We start from the raw sequence: 24,534 nt of genomic DNA, 5'->3' as shown, positions 1-24,534 counted from the left end.
TTGATGACTCCATCGTGAACTTTAGATACTCAGAAACCACCCCAAGAAGCCTCCACAGAGATAATATTATTTTTTTTGCACAATAAGCATTAAATTCCATTAATATAGGAGAGATATGAAGAGGTTTACTGAATGTTAATCTAGCGAAAAATTCCTTAAGTACAGTGACATCATGTCTATTATTTCTTAGCGTATGAAATCTTATCTGACAAGGTGTTTTGTGCCTGATTTTAGTGTGGAATTGGCTGAAAATGGTCAGAAAAAGCAGAAATTGAGCTGTGGTCGCAAGAGGAGTGGGAAAAAGTGAGATTATTTTTAATCAATTGATAGAGGTCTGATAATAATTCTCTGCCTAACACTCTCTATGACCATCAAGGGGCGAAAGATCATCCCTCGAGAGTGCCTACAGTGAGATTGGCAAGGAAATTGTTGAGATTGTTGGAGAGAAAGCTATCAAATCAATTTTCCTCGTGAAACTTTCTTCTTCCCGCCAATGAGAGATTTTTGGCGCCAAGTAGATGGTGCTGATGTCGTCAAACGCCGCTGTTTCACATAACCTCACTTTTGTGGAAATTGTCGTGAGTGTGGATGTTTACTTTTTCTGTTTTATAAATTTTTCTATTAAAATTACACATTTCTTCAGTGTTTAACAATGTCAGACCATAGTTCAGACTACCAACTATCAGACGATGCTGTAAACTACAAGTCAATCAGGTAGGCAAGTCTCCAAAAAACGCTATGAAAAACTTGACATTTCCCCTTTCACCAGCTGCGAACAAATTCCCGAACAATTCCTGGACAAGACGATTGCCAAGGAGCATTTTGGTCAATTTGGACCCATTAGGAGGTTTATCCTGAGACCAAAGAGATTTGCTTGCCAAGTGGACTATGAGACGACAGATGCAGCAGAAAATGCATTGATGGATGGCGGAGTGTTCAATAATCATGAATTCAGGATATTTTTCACCCCGAAAGAAGCCCCAAAGTCCAAGCTACTCGATGAATATGTTGATCCGGACGTGCAGGCTGAACTGGAAGCCATGGGAACTGTGCCAATGGCAAAGATTTCCTCACCAAGGCAGAGTATTTCAGAAGTTCTCAGGGATAAAATTGAGAGAAGAACGAAGTTTGGGCAAAAGGCTGATCCGGGAGTTAAAGTAGCACCAGCATCGGCTCTTCCGGCTGTCAATCCAACGACAAGAGCAGAAATTGAGGCAGTTCTGAGGAAACCGGCTTTCACTCCAGAAGAAAGGTGAGTTTTTCTTTTTATCTGATATCCTTTGATAATCACAGCTATTGTAATTATGCGATCCAGTCAATCAAGTCAGATCGGTCTAATATTCTCAGGGTTAGATCTTTTAATCATTCGTGATTTTGAAAATGACAAGCCGCTAAAGTCAGGATTATTCGATAATAAAACGTAATATCTGCCAATCTGACAAATGCTTATTTGATTTTCTTTGAAACTTATTTTTTAAGACCGATTCTAAATCGGTTATTTATGATATCGCCAGGACAGGGTTATGAAAATAGGACTAGAAAAGAAAATACGAATCGCGAAATATAAAAATCGAAAAATAAAACTATAAATAAAACTTAAAATATACCTTTCTTATCTCGGAAACTGGAAGAGGTAGAGATCTCAAACTTTCCATACAGAGCGTTATTTTCCTTTAAAGCAAAGCAGAGATTTTTAAGTTTAGAAGACACTCAAAATTTACATTATTAAGACTTATTTTGTTTTAGAGCTCTTGGCACGAAAGGGGGGCGGATCGTGAATTGTTTAAATATTAGGGTTTTATTATGGAACTTTCATAACCAAATAAACCATACCGATTCATTACCCAAATAGAGAAAAACATGAAAGTTCTTTAAAAAGAAAGTGTTCGGTTTTTGTATAGGCCTCAAGAAAAGACTGCGGGATTAAGGACAACGTATCATAAAATATATACCAGATAACCTCAATACTAATATGCAAATTTTGCTAAACAATTTCGCAGTTAATTAACCAATATCAAAATTAACCGGTGACAGTCGAAATCTCGAAAGGAAAATTCCCGAAGGGGTTAAAATCTCGAATGGGTTGAGATCCTGAATGAATCAAAATCAAAACCCTTTTAGAACATTTATCCTTCTAAAACAAACAGGAAAAAGATAATTTTGTAAGCCCTGTTGGGGTTTATCTAAATGAATTTTAAAGTTTACAGTATTAGAGAGGGAAAGTGGGTAACTGAAGCTGCCACCTATTTTTTACATCATGAGAGTGAACCGTCCATGGTGATTAATGCTCACGCACACGGTAAAAACTTTCGGCCACTGATTGAGATATTGAAATAAATTTACTTTGGAACAAATATTTTTGAAACGAAATTTTATCTGAAGAAGACATTTTAACCCCAAATACATTCAACTTTGTCCCAAAATAGATACAAATTTGTGCCAAATTGACTCAATTGTGACTCTCTCAAATTCTGGCATTTGGGACCAAAATGTCACCCGAGAGAGAAATTCGTGCGTTAAACTATTTGAAATGCAACGGTTTTTAGTTCATCTGCGTGCTCATATTGAGCTTAGATACTCATACTTATTGTGAATTGTATTTAAACTTCTTAATAATGCAAAATCACTTCATAACTAAGTCAAACCATAGCAAATTTGGGCATATTTGCTTCATTCGATAATCATAGTCAAACTTGAAAAATATCAACGATTTCTTATTTAACTGCCGCCCGAATTGGAAAGTAGCCCGATCTTAAAAGAGCCGAATTAGCGAGAGTCTACTGTACATAGCAATTTGATCGACATCGATACAGTAGACTCTCGCTAATTCGGCTCTTTTAAGATCGGGTTATTTTTTAATTTGAAAAAAGTTTGTTGACATTTCTGAAGTTTGACTATGATTGTCGAATGAAGCAAATATGCCCAAATTTGCCTTGGTTTCCCTTAATTATGATATAATTTTGTATTATCATGAAGTTTTAATGCAATTCACAATAAGTATGAGTACAGTAGACTCTTCGATATCCAGCACTTCGATATCCGGGTGACAGCTGCCAAACACTGGCGGTTGATATATTCAAAATTATTTTCACTAAACATGAAGTTTGTTCAGAGTGAATTAAAGTATTATTAACATTGTATCGAAGTTTTTAATACATAATTGTGATAAAAAATGAAACATAAGCACACCATGAAGAAAATTATCTTGTTCTTTGTCAGACAGAAAATAAATTCACACTGCACAAAATAGAAAAACCGTTGATCATTCAAAAAACCTAAATGTCATTTTGTCCTCCAGTAAGCCGGATATCGAAGAGTCTACTGTATGTAAAATTAATATGAGTGTGCAGATTAACAAAAAATCATTGCATTTCAAATAGTTTGACGCCCGAATTTCTCTCTAATTCGGGTGACATTTCGGTCCCAAATCCCCGAATTTGAAAGAGTCTACTGAGTCTACTTTCCATTTTGAGCGCCATCTAACAGTTTATATGCAGATTTCTTTTAAATTTGTTCACAATACGATTTGGCTGTAAAAAGAATCACAGATGCCATAAGTTCTTACAACCTTAGCACTATCTTTTTTTCGGTTTTTTTTATTCGGTAGATATCGCGTGCTAGATGCTAGGGATAAACTGATGAGACTGTCAATGACCAAGACGTTGGATATCAAAAAGGCAGAAGCTACAAAGGGAATATGTCCGGATATGTGTCCGGAAAAGGAGAGATTGATGCGTCAGGCTAAAAAACAAGTGGCGTCCTTTGAGATGGATCAACGGGGAAATTTGAAGCATCATTTGGCTGTTAAGCAGTATTCAAGGAGTTCGGCTGATCAGGAATCAGCCTTGCCCCATGAATTGCGTCCAGAGCCAGTACTTCGGATGACAATGAACTATCTTCTGCACAATATTGTGAATTTGTGTGATGTGGCTGAAACTAATATGTCAGATTGGTTTCACTTTCTGTGGGATCGTACGCGGAGTATTCGGAAGGATATAACACAACAGGAACTCTGTAGTCAGGATTCAGTTGTACTTGTTGAGCAATGTGCACGATTTCACATTCACTGTTCAGCCAGATTAATTGCTGAAGATCCATCGGTTTTTGATCAAAAGATAAATACTGAGAATCTCACAAAATGCCTGCAATCGTTGAAGTACATGTACCATGATTTGGCTCTTAAAGGGGAAATGTGTCCGAATGAGGCAGAATTTCGGGGATATATTATATTGCTGAATCTCCAGGATAGTAATTTTTTGTGGGAGATTAAGCAATTGCCGGAGAGTGTACAGAGATCGGAAGAAGTGAGATTTGCCATTGAGGTTTTTCTGGCCATGGAAAGCAACAATTATGTGAAATTTTTCCAATTGGTCAGGAAGACGAGTTACATGAATGCCTGTATCCTCTTGAGGTATTTTATACAGGTGCGAGCTAGGGCTCTGGAAGTTATTGTGAAGGCGTATACGGTTAGGGGACCAGTGGTATTTTCATTGAGGCATTTGATGTACATTCTGGCTTTTGAGGATGCTGAGAGTACAGTACAATTTGCTGAATACTATGGATTGCAATCATCTCAGGATGATGATGAGGTGATATTGAATAAGAATAGTTTCTATCATCCGGATATGCCATTTCTCCTGGACAGAGCAATCAATGTGGTTGAGCATAAGAGAATTTGTTCTGTGGGCGAAGCTATAAGTAAGAGTGCTCTGGAACCGAGGGAATCCTTTGAGAAGCATCAGCCACATGATAGTTTCGATGAGAAGGGATTTCTCACGGAAGATGCCTGGGCAGCATTGGATATTGCCAAGAAGCCCAAAGTGATGAGAGATGAGATAGATACAACAATGGATAATATTTTCAAAATTCCCTCAGGATCTCCACCAATTTCACCCAAAAATGCCAATTCAGCTTTTAGTAGGACTTCCTTTGCACCTTTTCAGCCACGCGTGGACTCTCCCAAATTTTCTCTTGCCCAGAAAATTCATCAGGAAGAGACAACACCACCGAGATTTCAATTGCAGGAACCTAAGAGTGTTTTTGCATCTCTCATCCCGATTTCCAGTTCACCAGCTTCTCCAGGAACTGGCCAGGTGAAGCCGATTCAGAGGACTCAACCATTTTCGCTGAATTTCAAGGCAGCATCTGACATTCGAGCTCCGATTTCTAATATTTTTGGAGGAGCAGCTAGTGCTTTTACTTCCGTGGCTAGTCATCCTCCTCCAGATGGATTCTTCGGGGCTGGGGCGAAGAAGGCACAGGCCGAGGAGCAGGAGCGATTGATGAAGCGAGAGCAGGAAGAGAAGGAACGGAAAAGGAAGGAACGAGAGGAAGAATTGAGGAAGATGAAGGAAGAAGAAGAGGAATTGCGTGTTCAACGGGCAAAACTTGAGGAACAAGTGATGAAAGCGAGAAAAATTGATAGAACTTCCAAGGAAACTTTCGATGAAATCCTCCAGGAAGTTGCTGCAGAAGAATGTGAAAAGGCAGCAGAGGAAGAAATTGAACTCTACCAAGTCATTCAGGAGAATATTGAGGAAGTTTCTCAGCAGATTATTGAGGAAGTGACTGATGAATTGGCCGAGAGGATTGTCTGTGAGGAATATATTGTCAAAAGGAGCCTTCTGGTCAGAGATATCAGGAAATTGTCCAAGTGTTTCAATGCTTGGAGGCAATTTACCCTAGAGAAAATTAACAGGAGAAATATCATCAATAATACGCCCATTTGGCTGCCAACAGAATCCCTGGAGAAGCAAGTTGAGAATTTTAGGCATCCTCATCAGGATGCAACAATTGAATTGCGTTCCAGGTACTTGAGGGGCATTCCGGATGAATTAAATCTCAGTCGAAAGCCGACAAATGCCATTGATATTTTTGGTGAGATTGGTCAAATGGTCCTTGGGAGAGTGAGAAAGGTCAAGGAGCGAGGCATTCTCAGATCTCATCACTATTGGAAAGTCCTAGTGTCCATTCCGGATGAAGGAGAGGAAACTGTTGGATTCACCGGGTACATCAGTAAGTGGCTTGAGGAGATTTTTCAGAGGACAATTGACAGAAAAGACAAGAATATTCTGTTTCTCGAACAGAATCACGTGAAGAATTGTCAGGAGATTCTGGCAGTTTCAGTGGAAACTATCCGGGGGATTGGTCATTTCAGAGAAAATGGGAAGAAATTCGATGTTAGTCGAGACACATTTCATGGAATTGTGTTTATACTAACTGTTGGGAATTTCGAAAATTCCCGGAAAAGACTTTCGAAACTTTTAAGCACAAATCCTGAGATTCCTGTCTCTATAATAGTCTACAATGGACATTCAGTGACACCTGAGGATGTCAAATCCATCTTGAAAGTCAATTCTGCCTTCAATCTTCTGAAGATTTATGACGAGAATCGTCGAAAATGCAAAGAATCTCTGGGAAAAATTTTCGAAGATGGCTTAAAATTCTGCGCTGAAAATTACAATTACAGCCAAAATTTGGAAATGGGAAGGACTTGGGTGATTCTAGATGAGACTCTGGGTAGTGTCTTGTGGAGGCGTCTTCATCTTTCAGCTCAGATTAATCCCAAATTGTCTGCAATTTCGCACAATATCAATTTTGTCATTACACTGTACAACAATGCAGTGAAGGCGATCAGGAGATTTGCTAAGGAAGATACATTTGAGGATTATCCGGATTTCCCAGAAGAATTTCGACAATTTGTCCCAGCACATCTTGGAGAGAGTTTTATCACGTGTGAAAATTTCCCAAAAGACTGGCGGAATAGGAATCGCCTAAGGATTCTCTATGATTTTCTCTCAAAGCTCATCCTTCCGCCTTTTACCTTCTCCGGCAAGGTTTTCAATTCCAGGGACATTGAGAGAGAACTGAGAAAGTATTTGGGGGAATTTTTGCTTCCAGAGAGTCTCAATAGGGTCACGTATGGGATTATGGAGCCAATTCTAGCGACAGAGATTAATGAAAGTATCTCTTGGTTGCGTCCAATTGAAGTGATTGCCCTGGAGAGACTGACCATGGGCTTCAGGGAGACGCAATTGCCCCAAGAGATGGTGTATGAGCGTGCTAGTTTGGAAGATTACAGAACACGTCCCTGGTGGTTGACTGATGATCTCCTGGGAGGAGTTTCAGTGGAACTGGACGAAGAGCCTGAAATGAAGAAGCGAAAGCAAGAACAACCTTTGAATCTCGATGATGTTCTCCAAGCAGCAGATCAATCAATCAAGAAGGCCAATGAAAAGCTACAAAAATGTCAGACAATTGTTTCAGCTTCCTGTGCAATTTCCCGGGAGTTGGACACGAAGCTGATGAAGCAGGAGGAGAACAATAGGCAAATAAATCGGATTTTGCGCGAGAGATTCTCTCAGTAAAATAAAGACAATCAATGTAATTATTAATTATTTATTCTATTCCACTTGAAATTTTCACAATATGCACACAATCTTTGATTTCCAGACACTTCCTGACCAACCTGAATAAGATTCCCGAGGAGAGGCTAAGTTTGGCCAACTACGAATTTTTGAGGGATGGGAGATATTGATTTTTGGGGCCAGATTACTGAGCAATGTTGTAGCGTGTCTTGCACTGCCTTAGGGCTTCGTTGAATCCCTCGCAGACGCTGAGATCAGCCTGTCCTTGGGCACATTGCAAGAATTGCTCAATTTCGAAGCTGCATGGTCCGGAATTTTGTTGACTAGGTGCAGAGGAATATCCATTTACAGCTGGTTGCTGGGGTACTGCTTGCTGCTGAGCCACTTCCTTGTCTGATCCTCCGCTGAACATCCCAGTCAAGGCATGTCCGACGGTATGGCCAACAGCTGATCCCACAGCGACACCTCCGGCTGTTGCGGCCATTTGCTGGAACATTGACGGTTGCTGAGGGGCAGCTGCATGGGGAGCCATAGCAGTTGGCGGTGGAGCAACCGGAACTGGTGGTCGCTGAGCTGGTGGCGGAGATGCAGCCCTGCAAACAAAGGTAATTCACATTTTGTCTATTCTTAGTGCAGCGTCATTGCGCAGTTTAACTGCAGCGCAAGATAAACAATCAGGTGATACCCAAAGGTCATCCTTCGTGCAATTTGGTGAAATTCCTTCTACGCATTGTTATAAATGATTCAGGGCACTTTCGAGAAATTTCTCCGGACTTTTCCACAAAAACAAGAAATTTGTAGGTTATGTTACATAACAGGAGATTTTTTAATAGAATTTCACCAATTTTCTCCGGGATTTCCTTGAGTTTTTTTATCCCTTATCTATCACTGACGATTCAAATGAGATAATCAACAGGGTTTTATTGGAAAATTGGAAGAAAATTGTATTTTTAGGGTAATTACTCATGCAATTGCGATGGGAAAAGGTGAAATTGCATGATGATTTTCTTACCGTCTCTGGGGGGCTGGTGGAGGGCTTGCTGAACGTCCTCTTCGTGGCATTTTATTCCTCAGAATGTGTCACTTAATTTACACTTAAAGCACCCACTAATATCACTTGGAATATCTGGTAAATATCCCTTGAGAAAAACACTTCCCAACTCTCGTGTGTGTTCGTCAATATAAATGGCGAGGTAGTACAAATTTCTCACGATGTTGGAGCCACTTTTCATGCGCCAGTCCCGCCATCTACATTTTAATGGAGAAATTATCGAAATGCTGTGGGTTTTGCGCGGGAAATGTAAGACAATCTTTTTACTTTATTTTCTTAATTTTTCTTACAAAGCCAAGGGGGAGATATTAGGATGAAAATGTGTACACCACTTCCAGACACTTCCACAATTTGTATGAAGGAGCCCTTTACACTTCCAGCATTTCGGAAGACTCCCGAAAATGCTGCAATACTTCCAGCACTTCTTGCACTTCATGCACTTCTCATACTTAGGAATCAATAATTTGTTTAATATCTTGAAAAATTTAATTAAGAAAACTGAAAAAATTGTCAAGAAATTTATTTTTACATGTATTTTCTTTTAATATTTTTCTTATACTTTGAATTTCTAGCAGCAGATATTCTTGCATAGGGGAAACTGGGGTACCACCAAACACTTTTGAAAGATGCGATTTTGACTGAATTTCCTAAGAAATCTGTGAATATTAGAAAAATGTTGCTTACCCCATGTTATAGTCTTAGGTATAGGCTGCATATTAATGTATACAAGAATGATGTAAAGCACTGCAATTTTCCGTAAAAAGGAAAATTGTGTTACCATGCATTTTTCGCTTTTTTCCAACCACCCGGGGTTACCAATAAACACTTTCTGGGGCACCAAAAAACACCTCATTTTCTCAGCCATTGAAAGTATTTTGGGCATTCACCACAGCTCTTAATTATAAAGAAAGTATTTAAAATGTAAATAATTCTCAAAAAAGCACTGCAAAATTTAGAATTAGTGACTAAAATAGCAAAAAACTAAAGCACTGCACACCGAACATATTTTCCAATGGATTTTTCATCATTTTGATAACATTCAACTTCTAGCTGGAAAGCAGCGCCACTAAAATTGTGGGAAACATTTTACCTAAAGTTCAAATTTTGCGCGCTCTTCTGATTATTTGTGATAAAATCGAGAAATCATTAGTCAATTCTTGATTAAAATCATATAAGAATCATTTAATGCAAAATTGGGTTCTTGAAACTATATTTCTCCTGAATGTTGAATGAAAATCCCATGAATGGATATAAATTTCGGAAATCGAACAAAGAGGGAGATGAAGAGTAAGAATGATAAGAGGAAAAATTTTGCCATTCAAGCTACGCTCGCGACATCTGCAATTGTGAGAAATTTGCCTATTTGTTTGTGTCCTAAACTCTGTTTTGTGATGGATTTTATATTCTTTTAAAAAAGATGTGAACATTAATTTCTTTAATACATTACATAAATATTATCCCAAAACATGTAGAAAAGTACTGGTATAGTGAAATTTTACTTAACTTGTTTTATTTTCTTTTTCCAGGTCGATATATAAATGACTAAAACTATCAAAATCTCACAATTTTACGAAAAATTATTTTTATTTCTAAGGTACATGAAGTATGTTGAAAATTCTTTTCCTGGACAAGCATCCCTATAGTATCTATGATTTCATATAGGTCTCGCCCTCTCAGGTGTAATTCTTATTTAAAAAATCGCGGTGTTTGGTAGTACCCCTGTTTGATGGTGCCCCAGTTTCCCCTACTAACGATATTTTAATATTATCTGTACTTTATGACCAACAGAATTTCTTTCTATGGATTTTCTAATGGTATCTACACACTAGGGAAAAATATGACCATATTTTAGAGTTATTCCCACACAATCGTAGGCAATTTGATTCAATATAGATATAAATGTCTCTAGTGTGTAGAGGCCAAAACATACCAGTGAAGCTACTTCTGGAAAAGAGGTCTTAAAAAAAATGTATTGTAGTTTCTAATTTATTGAAATTGTTTTGGAATGTCTGGAGACCAAAAGTACGAGTGCAACAACTAATTTAGCACTTCAGAAGTACAGTATTGGCCAAAAATTTCTTGACAAAGTTATATTCGAGAAATCAGGTGGAAAAATAATAAAAAATGATTTTTCAAATTTTTCTTTTTGCAAATAAGTTGCCTGTAATCCATAAATATTATTTATATATTCCAAAACAATTATTTTATTTAAGATCGTATCAAAAATAATTCTTTTCCAAAACTTGATCATTTTTATCGGCTAAAAGTTTCTTGTCACATTTGAAAAAGTTACTTAGTTACTCTGAATATAGATCATCCGACAGGATAGCGGTCAAATCAGTGAAGTATTTTTAGGGTTATTTTCAGAATACAATGCATCACCACGCTCTTATTTCACTCCTGTTAACCCCGAAAACTTCACACCCGTTCAACAGCACATGATCCGGCAAATCCAGTACTCCGGAATTGGATAGAGAAGTCTTTGATTAAAGTTTCCACCAAAAAATACCGTAATAACCCGTAATACAGTTTATACAGTTCCCCTTATTCCTTTCAGTGAAAAGATGTGGCACCTATGTACCATCCAAGCTTTTCTAAACAGCGAAATACGATCGAATTATTGTTTTCCAAAATCTTAATAATCTCTTTAATTGTTATCTATAAACTGTGTTTCACTCGAATACCCACAATATTGCTGTTAATGTTAGAGATCGTTTAAGATAAAGTTAATATTTTCAAGAATAAATTTCTATATCGACATTTTTCAAGTCACTTTTCAATCATTTAAACATGATCTAAATAAAACACCCAAAATGATTTTTTATAGAAGTTTATCATTTAGGCCTTTTCAAAATTCTATTAAAATTAAATACCACAAAGACACCTTTTCGTTCCTTACGTATATTTGTCACTCGAATTTAAAATCTGAGCTATAAGTAGCGTATAGTATATAAATTTCGGAATTAAGCAGAGAAGACTTTATTTTCGGACACTCCCACTTCCAAAGACTTCCAAGCACTTCATTTTCAGCTGTACACCACTTTCGACCCTAATATCTCCCCCTTGTACAAAGCCCATCTCTACCTCCTCGCGATGAGTAAATAAATACAAAAAGGCACTATAAAATTGTAAATTGCGACGGAATATGCAAGTGATTTCACAATAAATCCTATATCATCTTAGCTTATAATAAAATATAAAATAAAATTGCCTGATGGTGGAGGAAAAGAAAAAATAATTATTATATGAAACATTTCATCTCTCTGCAACATTATATTCAATATTTCTGAGTCGCAAATTGTGCGATTTTTATCAATGACAAATTATAAAAAAAAACTGTATCACACTAAATTAAAAATACATCACTAATCGGGGTATATATTAGTTTATTTTCTGGTTCAGAGTGCAGAGCAAAAAAAAAAAGAATTGCAGTAGATATGTTGTGCAAATGGCAATCTGTCACTCATGATCCAACGTGATTGATTTGCTGCACAAAATGTTCTCTCCATAAAATTCATCCCATATTTGGATTATGTTTGGAAAATCTTAGATGTAATGACAAATTTTTCTCCATACTTCTCCTTCTTCTATAAATCTAATTTATGCAGAGACTTTAAAAGTCCATAATTTCAATTGAGACGCACTATTTGCGCAATTTTTAGCATTTTGTATTCTTGCTGCATCTATTTTTTTGCCACAACATGGGGCATTTGTGACAAATTAATTGAATTTAATTAGTACAAAACGTGATTTGCAATGGGAAGTATTGAGATCAATTTAAATTTTGCCATTATATGGGGATTTTATGTTGCAAAAAAAAGTGTCCAACAGGTGTTCCAAAGGTATGTTTTGGTATTTATGCGATGAAGATTGAATAAATAGTGCTTTGGTAGTGGAAGAAAGAAAAAAAAACGGTAAAACAAGAAAGAATGCAAGAAGGAATATCAAAATATGGTAAAATCGTGTTTTTCACAAGTTATCGATAGCTGACTTAAAAGCAGATGAGAAGCTACTAACAAATATGTTTGACTAGTAATCCTAGTGATTCAAAATGTGACTAGAGGTTTCAGAGCATTAAAACATTACAAGTTTAATAAAACACCGCTAGGTGCAGTTAAGACAATAACTCTTTCGTCTCCTTTGGGACTCTGGGTACCCATGGAAACAACAATTTTTTTTGGACTATTTAGAATCGATAAAATTCCGATTCTTGTGGATGATTACAAACTATAAGGATGTCCAAATCTAGGATATTTTTTGCAGGATCCTAATTAACTCCTGAGCTAAGATATTCTTGGTCAAAAATCGTGAATTTTCGATTTTCTGCTTCCTTGCAGATATTGTGACTTTTTTGATATTTCTAGACCCGAATAAGGAAAAACCTCTCGGGGCCAATAAGTATAATAACTATCAATTACAAATTACATAAATTCGAAAAACAATTTTTTCATAAATTTTCAAAAAACTTGTTCAAAGTTGATGGGAATTCTCGTCCGCAAAAATCTTGAAATCAAATGTAAGGTTATCCCGCCAATGTCCGCCATTTGCTTTTTGACACCAACCTTATAAGAAAATTCCAAGCGGGAGCGAAATTTTTGCCAATATGGCCGATAATTTTGACATTTGGCAGCGAGGGAGATTGCTTTCGGGGAAGTTTTTCCTATTCTTCCAGATTTTGGTGAATTCTGATTGTCCAGGAAGTGTTTTTTTGGCTCTTGAGAAAGCTTAATGTGTCTGCAATAACATCCTGTTGAGAGAAATGTGTGTTAAAGTGTTTTCTGTAAAATATTTTGAGGAATCTGTTGGCAAGCAGGAGCTGGGTGTCCTTTTTAGCACTTCCTGGACATCCCACAAGATACTGGTCAATAATTCTTCTTGTTTTAGTGATCAACATTGTAAAGGAGTCATTTGACACGCAAAAATAATTCACAAAATTGATATTATTGGCTTTTGGAAAATTGAAGTTTGTCCAAGTTTGTATCTTTTGCGTTCTTTAGGGGACGAGAGTTCCCATGAGTTTTCCAATTTCCCAGAGGCGGAGAAAATTCTTTCTCTACAAAAGTATCATATTTGACCAGTAAGACTTACAATAAAGTGAGTTTTACTGAAATTCGTTCGCTGGATATGTTGTGGTCCGGAAAGAGATAAACAGTGAACAAGGACCCACTTTTTCAATTTTGTAGGTTAGCGAAGAAGTACAGAACAACTCCAATAGTGTCACGCATAAATATTTTAAATAAAAGTTCACTTTTATCGAAAATTCAAAGACCTTTCCAATAAACCCAAATATGATACCATTAGCTTGAGAAATACGCACTCTAGAGTCTCTTAAATCTTTAAGCTTCAAAATCCGTTATTACATACAGAAAAACGGAAAATTCTTAAACAGAAATACCCAGGAATTTAATTTCAAATTCCATCCAATGAATGTCAATGCCCTAATCCTAAATCCTTGATGATTTAGTTTTAATTGTAATTTGCAAATCTTAAGACATTTTTCATTTTTCAGCTACTCCTGAACTTAAACTCACAATCTCTTTCTGAATTTAAACTCTTCGGGGATTCACGTCCAATTGAAGTTCCCGGAGTCTTATATATTCTTAAAGTTAGAGTCAAAATTTTTCTGTGTGTAGGATTGATTCACCAGTATTTTCGTAAAAGAACGAATTGTGCGTAGCCATAATTTAATTTAAAACCTTAATAATTATTTTGTCTTTAAATTGTATTATGTTAAAGCCCTGCTTCTTTTATTATAGCCGAAAAATAACGTTTTCAATGTTGCCCCACCTTCCCATATTTCACAATATTGGTTTCTTTTGTAAAAGACGCACTTATGATTTAAGAAAAAATAATTTAAATAGAGATACATAATTTGTTAAGTGTAGATTATGTGTAAATCTAGCACTGCTTGAATAAAAAACTGTTGGAATTTTTGGTATAATGTAAAAAAATAGTCGTAGGGGAGACTAAGGTACATTTAGGCAGCAAATGAAGCTTTTTCTTCGTGCATTATTTGGGAGAAAATGTTAAGGTTTGTTTAATAGCTTTATGTTTAATAAGGAGCATTATGTCCAACGCACAATAACTTTTGACAGTAAACATGTTTTCAAATTTGCCTATTAAAGTGAGTGAGATGACTAGATCTCCGTTTCATTCACTCTCACAGGAAAGTCAAAAACATGTTTACAAAACAAAAGTTATTGTGCGCTGGCCATTAGGATATTGACTGTATGAAGCAGTATAGTTCAAAGCTCTAAAATTCTTGATTTTTGCTAGAAAGGATAATGAAATGATAAATCATTTTTTAAACCTAAAATTTTTCCTAAACATACGACTTGCTTTTGGGACAGAGGGAGTATAATTTTATATTTGCGTGAAAATTTAGGTTCTTTACTGAACTTTTAAACAAAGGCACTACTTTCTGATAAAAAAAATAAGCACCTAATAACTTAAAATTTAATTTTAAACACAATAGTCTTTCAATTTCTGAACATTTTAATTTAATTTATGTTTTTTGTTTATTATTATTTCTTTTTTATTTTTTCCCTTCTGAATGGGGTGTCTGTCCCTTGCTTCTATCCTTCAATTCTTTCCTTTTCTCCTAATGTTTAGTAAAGGAGCAGAAAATCACGCTTGATTTTGTATATTTTTTCTGTTTAAAAAACTTGTACTTTTCATTTGTTTTCATATGTTGTGTGAAAATTACAATATTCCTGTTAAATATGCACAAATCAGGGCGTGGCTTATTTTTATATTCGCGAATCCCTGTCACACTCATTATTGGATTTGATAGTATTGGCTTTAATATCCCGCAGTAATATTAAAAAATTAAATCATTTTTTCTCAATGAGCTAATTGTTTATTTATTTATTTTATTTACAATGGCAATACGTTGGTATTCAGATTAAATCCCTTGAAAGCACAGAAAGGATTTAAGCAATTGAAGAAACAGTTAGTGTCCATCGCTGTCTCGGCGTTGGTGATATTAACATTAGAATGACATAAATCAATTACTGTTACTTATATCGACTCATTATCAATTAGGACTGATTCAGCGAGGGTTGGAAGTATGAAGATCTTTCAATTAAATCCAATTTTGATCTGTGGAATGATTTAACGTTGATTTTAAAAAAATTACATGTATGCCTTTTCGAATTCCAAAAAATATAAGAAAATGAAAGAAATCGATGCAACCGTTCATCATAAATGTATAACAAAACGTAGTTTTGGAACAAAACGTAGTTTTGGAGGAGTTCGAGAGGTTTGAGAGAAGAGGAAAAAACGTTTTTAATTATATTTTCTTTTGGAAGGAGTTACTGAAGACGGCAAGTTCATATCTTATACCGTTTCAACTTTAGACCAATAAAAATGTTGAAAAAGCGTGTTGCCTTTGGTTTCAATCGCTCTTTTTGAGCTCAAAAAAAAAAATATAACAACTGATCATTACATACTTCTAAGAAGACGTAACCACTTAATCGAAAAAATATTATTAGGGTTTTGTTTAGTTTTTTAAATACCCCTACAGATATTGGATTAAAAAACAGTTTGAATAGCATTTTAAAGGCAAAATGTAACGAATTTCACAATTTTTCGAGAATACCTAACTTGATATTTATTATTATTTAATTTGATCTTGATCAAATTTATCTCACTCTGCAGCTATAAGGGCCCAAAATAATAAAAAAAACCCTCTTCGATTCATTATAACTCTGATTTTATTTAATTACTTCTCATATTATTTGTGTTTTACTTTTGTAGGAGCGATTAATTTGCTCATTCCTCTTGTAACTCTGCTTTTTACTACTCTCCATACTTCTTAATTGTCGTGTTTCCCTATAAATTTGTTGTAGCTATCACAGCAGTGAAAATTGTTACATTTTTCTTTCTTGAGACGCGGATCAACTTAGGATCGAATCAAGGACATCTGTCTCATAAAATCAGTGCTTTGACCATCGAGCCACTGACTGAGACACTGCATTATATATCCTAGAAACGTTTAAAAATCAGAATTGTTAGTATTGCTAGAAAATATTTATGAAAATTATAAAATATATAGAAACATTAATGAACGTCTCAATTCTCAATTGTGGGAAAGCGGGCACCTTTGACTTAGGGCAACTTTGAAATTTTGCTTTTTTTCGTATTTTTAAATTGGTTTCTGGAGCTAAATTATATAATAATAAGGTCCAGTTTTTATTAAAAAATAGGATAAAAAAGCCCAATTTCAAAGCTGCCCCAATTCAAAGGTCCCCCACTTTCTCCTATGCAAAATTAACACTAAGGGTGCTTTATTTTATTGTCGAAATTTTTGACAAATTTTAGCATGGGGCGGAAGAAGATTTTTATAGATAGGGGAATGTAGGCATGGTTCGCACAGAGTGAACCTTCAAACGATGCGAATTTTCTCTTTGTTTGCAAAGAGCTGACCTACCATTTCTCATCTCGTCCCATGAGCTTAATAATGATCTACCTTTATGGCTAAGAAATGACGAACTAGCTCTTTAAGGTTCACTCTGTACGAACCATGCCAACATTCCCCTAAAGATCTGTGCTAAGCCCATTATTTTTTTTGAGCTTACAGATAGACTTTTTTCCTTACATTTCCGGAAACATATAGCTAGCTCGTCTCTTTGGAATGGTTTTACGGGTTTTACAGTAAAAGCTTAAGAATGTCGTGATATTGATTTTGGTGGGAATCCAGGGAGAAAGAGAAAAAAAGACCAAATGGAAAAATAGAGGTGTTTGCACTTTTATAGTATAATAAAATAAAAACAAAAATTCAAACATCTGTAAATGCTTTATCAGCTAATCTGATGTAATACTTGGTAGAAATTTCACGTGTGAAATTTTTCCCATCGTCCGTCGTATTATTGAGAATTCCATGCAAGATTCTTTATTCAATCGACATTAACGTTCTTATCAATAAAGGTACAATACGCAGCTAAAGCTTGTGAAGTGGAAATTTTGGCTGATACAAAAGTGATTTTTCTTAATAATTGTTCTTCAAGCTCAGAAGATATATGACGGTAAAATTTTCTATTTTTATTTCTCAAATAGGGGCCTGTACAAAGGCAGGAAAAAGAGCTTTCTATAGCATTTTTCTTATCAGTCAATTTCTCGCTGATTTGCATTGTTTATAAAATGATGGAAAACGCTTTTTGTGCCTTTGCAAAAGGGGCATTAAACATTGTGTATATAAAGATATTTTGGTGACGAATCGCAAAGAAAACCAGCGTGGAATTCAATAACCCTCGTCCCACACGCCAGACACAGATGTTTTATTTAAGAAAAATGCCCAAACAGTGTTGATGGGAAAAAATCGGGCTGAAGATGAGCAAAAGATGGGGCACTCTCCTTTGGTGTTAAAAATAAAGTAAAATGACAAAAAAAAAGAAAGGGGAATAAAATTTGGATGAAATAACCTTAAGATGTGGTGCGATAGCGCTAAAAAAGAGCAATGTGTGTAAATTTGCTGAAGCTCGCACTTTAGAGTGCTTCATGGTCAGATTCTGCTATTTTGCCATTGTGTCTCAAGAACATTTTTCCCATTTTGAGCATTTATATATTTTTGTTCAGTTAATTTTCTTCACATTACCACATCCCCTTGACTAAGTATATGTATAATTCTTTTGCACCTGGGTGATAAAATTTTCCAGATAAAGTGTTTGCACTTTGTGGCAGGAGTAGTAAATAAATTGTCACAACACAACTGATAAGGCAGCTTTTCTTCCGTCTTTTATCACAAGAATTGACGCTGGATATTTAATTTTCTCCCCGAGAATAATTATTTTATAAAAAGTTCACGTTCTTGAAGATAAACTCCGCTTTTGTGCAAAGCACGGAACTGTCCTCCAGAGGAATTATAGGGTTTAAAGCACTTCTCTCTGCTTCTAATTCATTATGCTAAAAAATTCCATTGATTTTTTCTCAGTTGTTGACTTCATTGAGAACTTTTTCGATTACCATATGTGAAAAATTTGATATTGAAGTGATCTCTATTTTGTGAAGAATTTAAGCTGGTTTGTGTTCAATAAATAAAAAATAACAAATTGAAAAATAACAAGTTAAATTTGAGTTGCTTAGAAAATTATACTTAGGAAGTGTTTTATATTCTCCCGAAAAGAATAATAAAAAATTGTTCGAAATAATTTTATTATTATTTACGAGAAAAATATGGGAACTACCCAAAAAGCAAAATATCTACCTTATACAACCAAGATTTTGACAAAACTTTTAATACACTTTTAAGGTATTATAAAGAGAATTTTGTGCTGAAATTCCTGCAGAAACTCTTAAGCCTCTTAAGAGTATACCACTTTATTTATAGTATAATTTGAGTGACGGAACCAAGAACGCTTTAAGTAGATTATAAGAACTTTGATCCTGAATCCTTGACTTGTTTTTTTGTGTTCTGAATTCAAAAACTTGACCTATCAGATATTGTACAGTTTCATGTACTAGCCTACTTTAGTGATGGAATCAATACACATCAATGTATTTAAGCTCCACCTGCTAAAAATTGGCCACACCTCAAATTAATATAATAATTTTAATATTTATGTAGGGAGAGTGGGGCACCTTTGAAATTTGGATTTTTCACCTATTTTTAAATAAAATTGAGCTATATTATAATACAATTTGGCTTCTCAATTTGTTTGTGCAGCTAAAATATATCACGATAAGACTAAATTTTATTTTAAAAAGTTGAAAAATCACAATTTCAAAGGTGCCCCACTTCCCCCTAAGTTCGTTAGGAAAGGATGGAAATGTTTCATGCTTCAAACCTTTTTTGACCACTTTTGCCTCAAATGAATATCAATTGTCAATATTTAGAAGTGTGTGGAGCAGTTTCAGCCATGAATTTCAATTTTGAACAGAGATTTGTATATTCTGTGAATTACAGTTTTATTTAGGGTTCAAAATAGTGACAATATGATTTTTTAATTTTATTCTTCTGATAATAAATTGATTTCTTCCAAAAGAAATAAAATACCTAAACCGCCACGATTTGGAGGAATTTCGTGAAAAATGAAGTAATTTTCAGGAAGAAAAGTCAAGCTTTTTTAAAATTTGACACACAAAATTTGTTTTTAAATTTGTATATTAAATATTTTTAAGATTTTGAAACATAGTAACATTATATAATAGAGCAAGGACTTTATTAAATAATAAATTGTCCAAATAAAAATTGCAACTTTTTTCATGTATTGTTTATAGTATATTATATGTTATATGAATATTTATTCTAATAAATAAAACGTAAATAAAACATATTTTAAAGTGTTAAAAGACTTCCGAATATTAAAAGGTTATTCTTTAAAACCTTTTTTTTAATAATATAACGGTTATAGTAAAAATCTAAAAATTTACACACAGAAAAATGGAAAATTCTTAAACAGAAACACCCAGGAATTTAATTTCAAATGCAATGAATGCCAATGCCTTAATTCTAAATCCTTGAACATTTAGTTTTAGTTGCAATTTGGAACTCCGTAGACATTTTGCATTTTACAGCTAATGCAGAACTTAAGTTCCCGATCTCTTAGCTTGAAAGAGCTAGGGATTCTAGCCCATTTCTTTCGCTCGGAGCTTCTAAACTTAAACGCCTCGGGCATTCAGATATTGTTGAAAATTAAAAATCCTGAATAATATCGTTTTCATTAAATTTTATGAATGCATCTCAGAATATATAACTCTGAAGAATAGCATTATGAATTTAAAGATTTCTCAAGCTATCTTAAGCTATCATTATCTCGAAAAATCAATATCTTCTACTTCGTATCCCTTGTTCCTTAACGGAGAGATTATCCTTTATTTTGATCTGGTCAAAAACCTTGGTATCATCTTGGTATCCTGCATCCTGCAATAACCTTGGTATCATATGCCATTCCGGCTAATAGCCATAACTGTGGGATGCTATTTGGCGATATTTTCAGGCTGAGCCTTTGAGAAAATAACGCTCAACTTTTTCTTCATTTTTTGCTTCTTTTTTCTTTCTTTATTTTTTTTCTCATTTTTTTTGTATTAATTTTTTGTTTCTTTTTTTCTTTTTTCACAATTGTAAGAGGGATGACCTAAATATTATTGCACTGGTACAAATAAAGAGATCAAATTGATCCAAATTTGATCTTTTTGCAAAGGATGGATCAAATTTTCTATTACGATAAATTTGCATTCAAAGTTTGAAATTTGATCTATTCTGAATTAAATTAAATGAACTATTATTATTATTTCAGTAGACACATCTGTCTCAAAGCTTTAGGAAAAAGATGATACACTGAGAGAAATCCGAAAAAGTTAAAATAACATTCCTGAAATGTTAATTTTACCCTGCCGTATTGATCCAAAATCGGTGTAAATATTACCCTTTTTAGGTGTATTGAGGGTTAAAGTTGCCCCTCTTTCATGCTGATTTTACCCTTAAAAGGTGTAAAATTAACATTAAAAAATGTCGATATATTTTTACATCCAAAAAGTGTTAAAGTTATGACGAAAAAAAGTTAATCGCAGCCTCTTTTTTTGCTCAGTGTACTGACACTGAGAAAAAAATGGGGATGCGATTAACTTTTTTTTCTCATAACTTTAACACTTTTTAGGTGTAAAAATATATCAACATTTTTTAATGTAAATTTTACACCTTTTTAAGGGTAAAATTAACATGAAAAATGGTAATTTTAATCCCTAATACACATAAAAAGCATAATATTTACACCGATTTCGGATCAATATTGTAGGGTAAAATAAACATTTCCGGAATTTTATTTTAACTTTTTCGGATTTCTCTCAGTGGATACTTCTTGATAGGAAATGAATCGTACGTAATACGTGCTTCAGATCTGAGGCTTAGCCATATGGCTTAATTTCTCTAACTTCTTATCAATCAAGATTTTTCATAAAATTTTGTCTTAGAATTGTATTATAAAACCCAAATAATCTATATTGGATTCTAAAGAACCAAATTAATTGGTTGTTTTTAAGATTTTGAAACCTTTCCGGAATTGGGCTAAACCTCTAGTCTGAAGACGATCTAACTGCTTGATGGGTGTTCTAAAGAAATTGGAAAATTTTCAAAAATGTTTCCTAAAGGCCATAAAATTTTCGATTTTTATTGTAAGTTTTTCGCGGGCGTACTTTTTTTAAGCAAAGTTCCCTTTACTGAATTTCTAACGACATCATTTTGTTGCGCAATCAGCAATCATTTACCTTTTATTTTGTAAGCCGGTAGACAGCGATAAAAGTTTCAGACAATATCGTTTCCTTTAAAGACCAGACTTCCTGGACACTGGCAAAATACAATGATGAGGCTTATATCAATAATTTACAAATAAAATATTTTCTGTGCAAATTTGTCCCTCGAACTTTTTTTCTTCTCCCTAGTAAATAAACATTTATTCAATTTGAAAAAGAGTCTCGCCAGAGTCACGGGATACGGTAAAAATTACATGAAATTGTTTATTTAATTAGAGTCATCAATCTCCAAGTTAGATGAGTATATTGAGGAAATGTGTGAATTGTGTGGTCTTGCGCAGAATCAATATTAATGCTTAAATTATGATCAGTACAGAGACACATGCTTTGAATATTTTAGTGAGTTTATAGTACGATATTATTGTCTTATTTGTTCATGTCTCGGATTCTCAATCGCCATTGTGGAGGCTGGAGGTCAAATATTGTCGTTAATTTCCTCCCTCCCGTATTCTATTATTACACAGCACTGCTGGTATTTCTTTGCTCAATTTGAGTTTGTCGACCTGTTTTACTTAATTCTTTTTCCTCATTTCTCAGAGCATTTAATTTGGTTACCTTTGAGGGACGATAAAGAGCAATTAATTGAACAACTGTGGAACATTAAAATGAGGGAAGAGATACACCTATACTCTTTGTTGTAATAAAAAATATTTAATGAGGAACTGAATGGAAGCACCCGGAAGAAATGCTCTTCTTTTTTTTTCAAAAGTAAACCTCTAATTGTAGCACCACGTAAAATTTTTCAGTTCATCTGGAATATTTTCACATTTGTATACAAGTCTTATTTATTCAATTTCGTCACGTTGACGTTGTCAGGAAGATGATGTGAAAAAAAAGAGAGAAACAGGGGACAAACATGATAAGTTTAATCTGACATGAGGAGTATTTGTATTAAGAAAACATCACCGGCCTCAAAAAGATGATTAAGACACTTGTTCCCTCAAATTTCACTCGAAAACCTCATTTGACAATATTTCGTGAAATTTTAACAGTTTCTCTGCACTTTGAGTCATGAAATTTGATAAAATAAAAAATGAAAAACAAATGAGAACATGTAGATTAAAGAAAAACTAAATTTGTCATTGAATTAAGGAAACTCGTGTCGTCTTCCAGAAGCTAATGCCATCGAAAGTACGTGTTATTTGTATGAATGGTATAATTTATTTTGAATTACACGTGGCTCAATGTGATTCATTAATTTATATTTTATCGTATCGGACGTGTACATTTAATGTTTCGATTTCCCATGCTTTTCTCACGTAATTCTTAGTCCCAATTGCTCAAGTTTGCTAATAGGGAATTGTGCCGGGATTATAAGAATGTCAAGGTTACATGAAAACGTCTAGTATACAGGAATGAGATTACCATTAAAGCTGATCATAGAAATTAGCTGAGATTCTTTGAAATCTCATTTTAATAAGAAGTAGGGGAGTTTTATGATTTTTTCCTACCCTTTTTAGACGGAGAGATTAAAACATTCATGTACTAAAGCCAGGGGCATGACATTTCCTATGTTTCCCATATGTTTTTATCGAGCCGAAAAAAATTTTTGAGTTTATTAGCTGTTTTCTGTCATTGCAGAATGAATTAGTAAAAAATACTGATACAAAATAAAAGCTAATTTAGGAGCGAAGATGCAACCGAAAACCCCCAAATTGGCAACGTACGTAGTTTTGGAGATATCTCGTGAAATGTGTACGAAAACAGGGAAAAAATTACACTAAAACTGGTCGCATTTTTCAGAGCTAATGTCACCCCCCTGACTAAAGCTGTACCCTAACTCCTATTCACTGATATCATTAACTTCGTACCTGTTGTAACTTGAGTTGTGTTTTTCCCCCCTTACCAAGTTCTTAGATCTTTAGGCCTATTTTGACCAGTATCCTATATGGTGAAAATTCTTTAAAAACTAAAAACATCCATAAAAATAGATATGAGGGATGTGGGACTACTTTGAGCTGTGGGGCTAGATAGATTGTAATACGACTTTTCCGCCTATTTTTAAATGAAGCTGGTCCTTACAATTATTTTATTAAGATCCACAAGTATTTTGTCTATCCGAATTATATCCTGTTAAAACCCAGTTTCCATTGAAAATTTGCGAAAAAAAATCGTATAACAATGTAGCCCCACAGCTCAAATTAGCCCCACTTCCCCCTACTAAAATCATCAATCTATAAAATTAATATCTGACAAATACTGAGGAAAAGCAATAAATAACAAAGACGAGAACCTATTAATAGCTGTACTGAACTTTTTTGTATGCACTGGAAAGAATATAATGTTTTACATCCTTGTAATGCAAAGTATCCTTCATATAAGGTAAAGTATCCTATCTCGACCACTTAAAGATAGATTTTGTAAAAAAAACTTATGAAAAAAAAATAGTTATAATTTGTGTTTTTTGGTAGGGTTTTTCCCTAACTATAGATCCTTATCTATCTAATTGTGTACTTCATTTAGTCATAATATAATGTTAAATTATAAAAAAATAAAATGTTTCAAAAAGCGAAGTGTTCCTCTACACGACCACTTCAATATACCTCTACACGACCACCCATTTTTTCTTAAAATTAAACAAATCACAAAACTAAAAAGTCACGGATTTAACTTTGGCTTGTTTAACACATCATGAATAGCACTTAAAATTTAGTTAATCATTAAAATAAATAGGGAAACTCACTTTTATGAATTCGTTCAGAAGTATAGAACAACATTCAAGTGAAAAAAGCTTCACTTGCAATGATTTGTCGACCGGTCGAATTGAGGAACAATTTATTTGAAATGCACTTTCAATTCTAATACATAAAATTAATTTTTAACTTAGTCATATAGTCATGGTACTAAAATTTTTGCACAAGTAATAAA

General features: G+C 34.4%; 3 protein-coding genes across 4 annotated transcripts in view; 2 read left to right on the top strand and 1 right to left on the bottom strand.

The window, feature by feature from the left end:
- Positions 1-24,534, top strand: part of LOC129806920 (uncharacterized) — a 45,792-nt gene that overhangs the window by 18,188 nt on the left and 3,070 nt on the right. Inside the window, exons 3-4 of one of the 2 annotated variants that reach the window (XM_055855783.1) lie at positions 235-303; positions 377-497. The exons of the other annotated variant lie outside the window; for it this stretch is intronic. Of the exons in view, the coding sequence (XP_055711758.1) occupies positions 235-303; positions 377-497 (190 nt within the window). Of the gene's footprint in view, positions 1-234; positions 304-376; positions 498-24,534 lie in introns of those variants that run through there. 2 annotated transcript variants of the gene reach the window in all.
- Positions 458-7,391, top strand: LOC129806894 (protein xmas). The gene is made up of 4 exons (XM_055855735.1): positions 458-578; positions 644-714; positions 770-1,252; positions 3,608-7,391. Exons 1-4 carry the CDS (start codon positions 519-521, stop codon positions 7,365-7,367), a joined length of 4,374 nt encoding a protein of 1,457 aa, XP_055711710.1. The 5' UTR covers positions 458-518; the 3' UTR covers positions 7,368-7,391.
- Positions 7,383-8,572, bottom strand: LOC129806950 (coiled-coil-helix-coiled-coil-helix domain-containing protein 2). Its single transcript, XM_055855830.1, has 2 exons — positions 8,380-8,572; positions 7,383-7,960 (listed from the first exon to the last, which is right to left on the bottom strand). The coding sequence occupies exons 1-2, from the start codon at positions 8,427-8,429 to the stop codon at positions 7,552-7,554; spliced, it is 459 nt and encodes a 152-aa protein (XP_055711805.1). The 5' UTR covers positions 8,430-8,572; the 3' UTR covers positions 7,383-7,551.

The sequence above is a fragment of the Phlebotomus papatasi genome, chromosome 3 (assembly GCF_024763615.1).
Source record: "Phlebotomus papatasi isolate M1 chromosome 3, Ppap_2.1, whole genome shotgun sequence".
NCBI classification, from domain to species: Eukaryota; Metazoa; Arthropoda; class Insecta; order Diptera; family Psychodidae; genus Phlebotomus; species Phlebotomus papatasi.
Note: the sequence above shows the minus strand (reverse complement) of the source record. Positions and strands in the feature narration are given on the sequence as shown.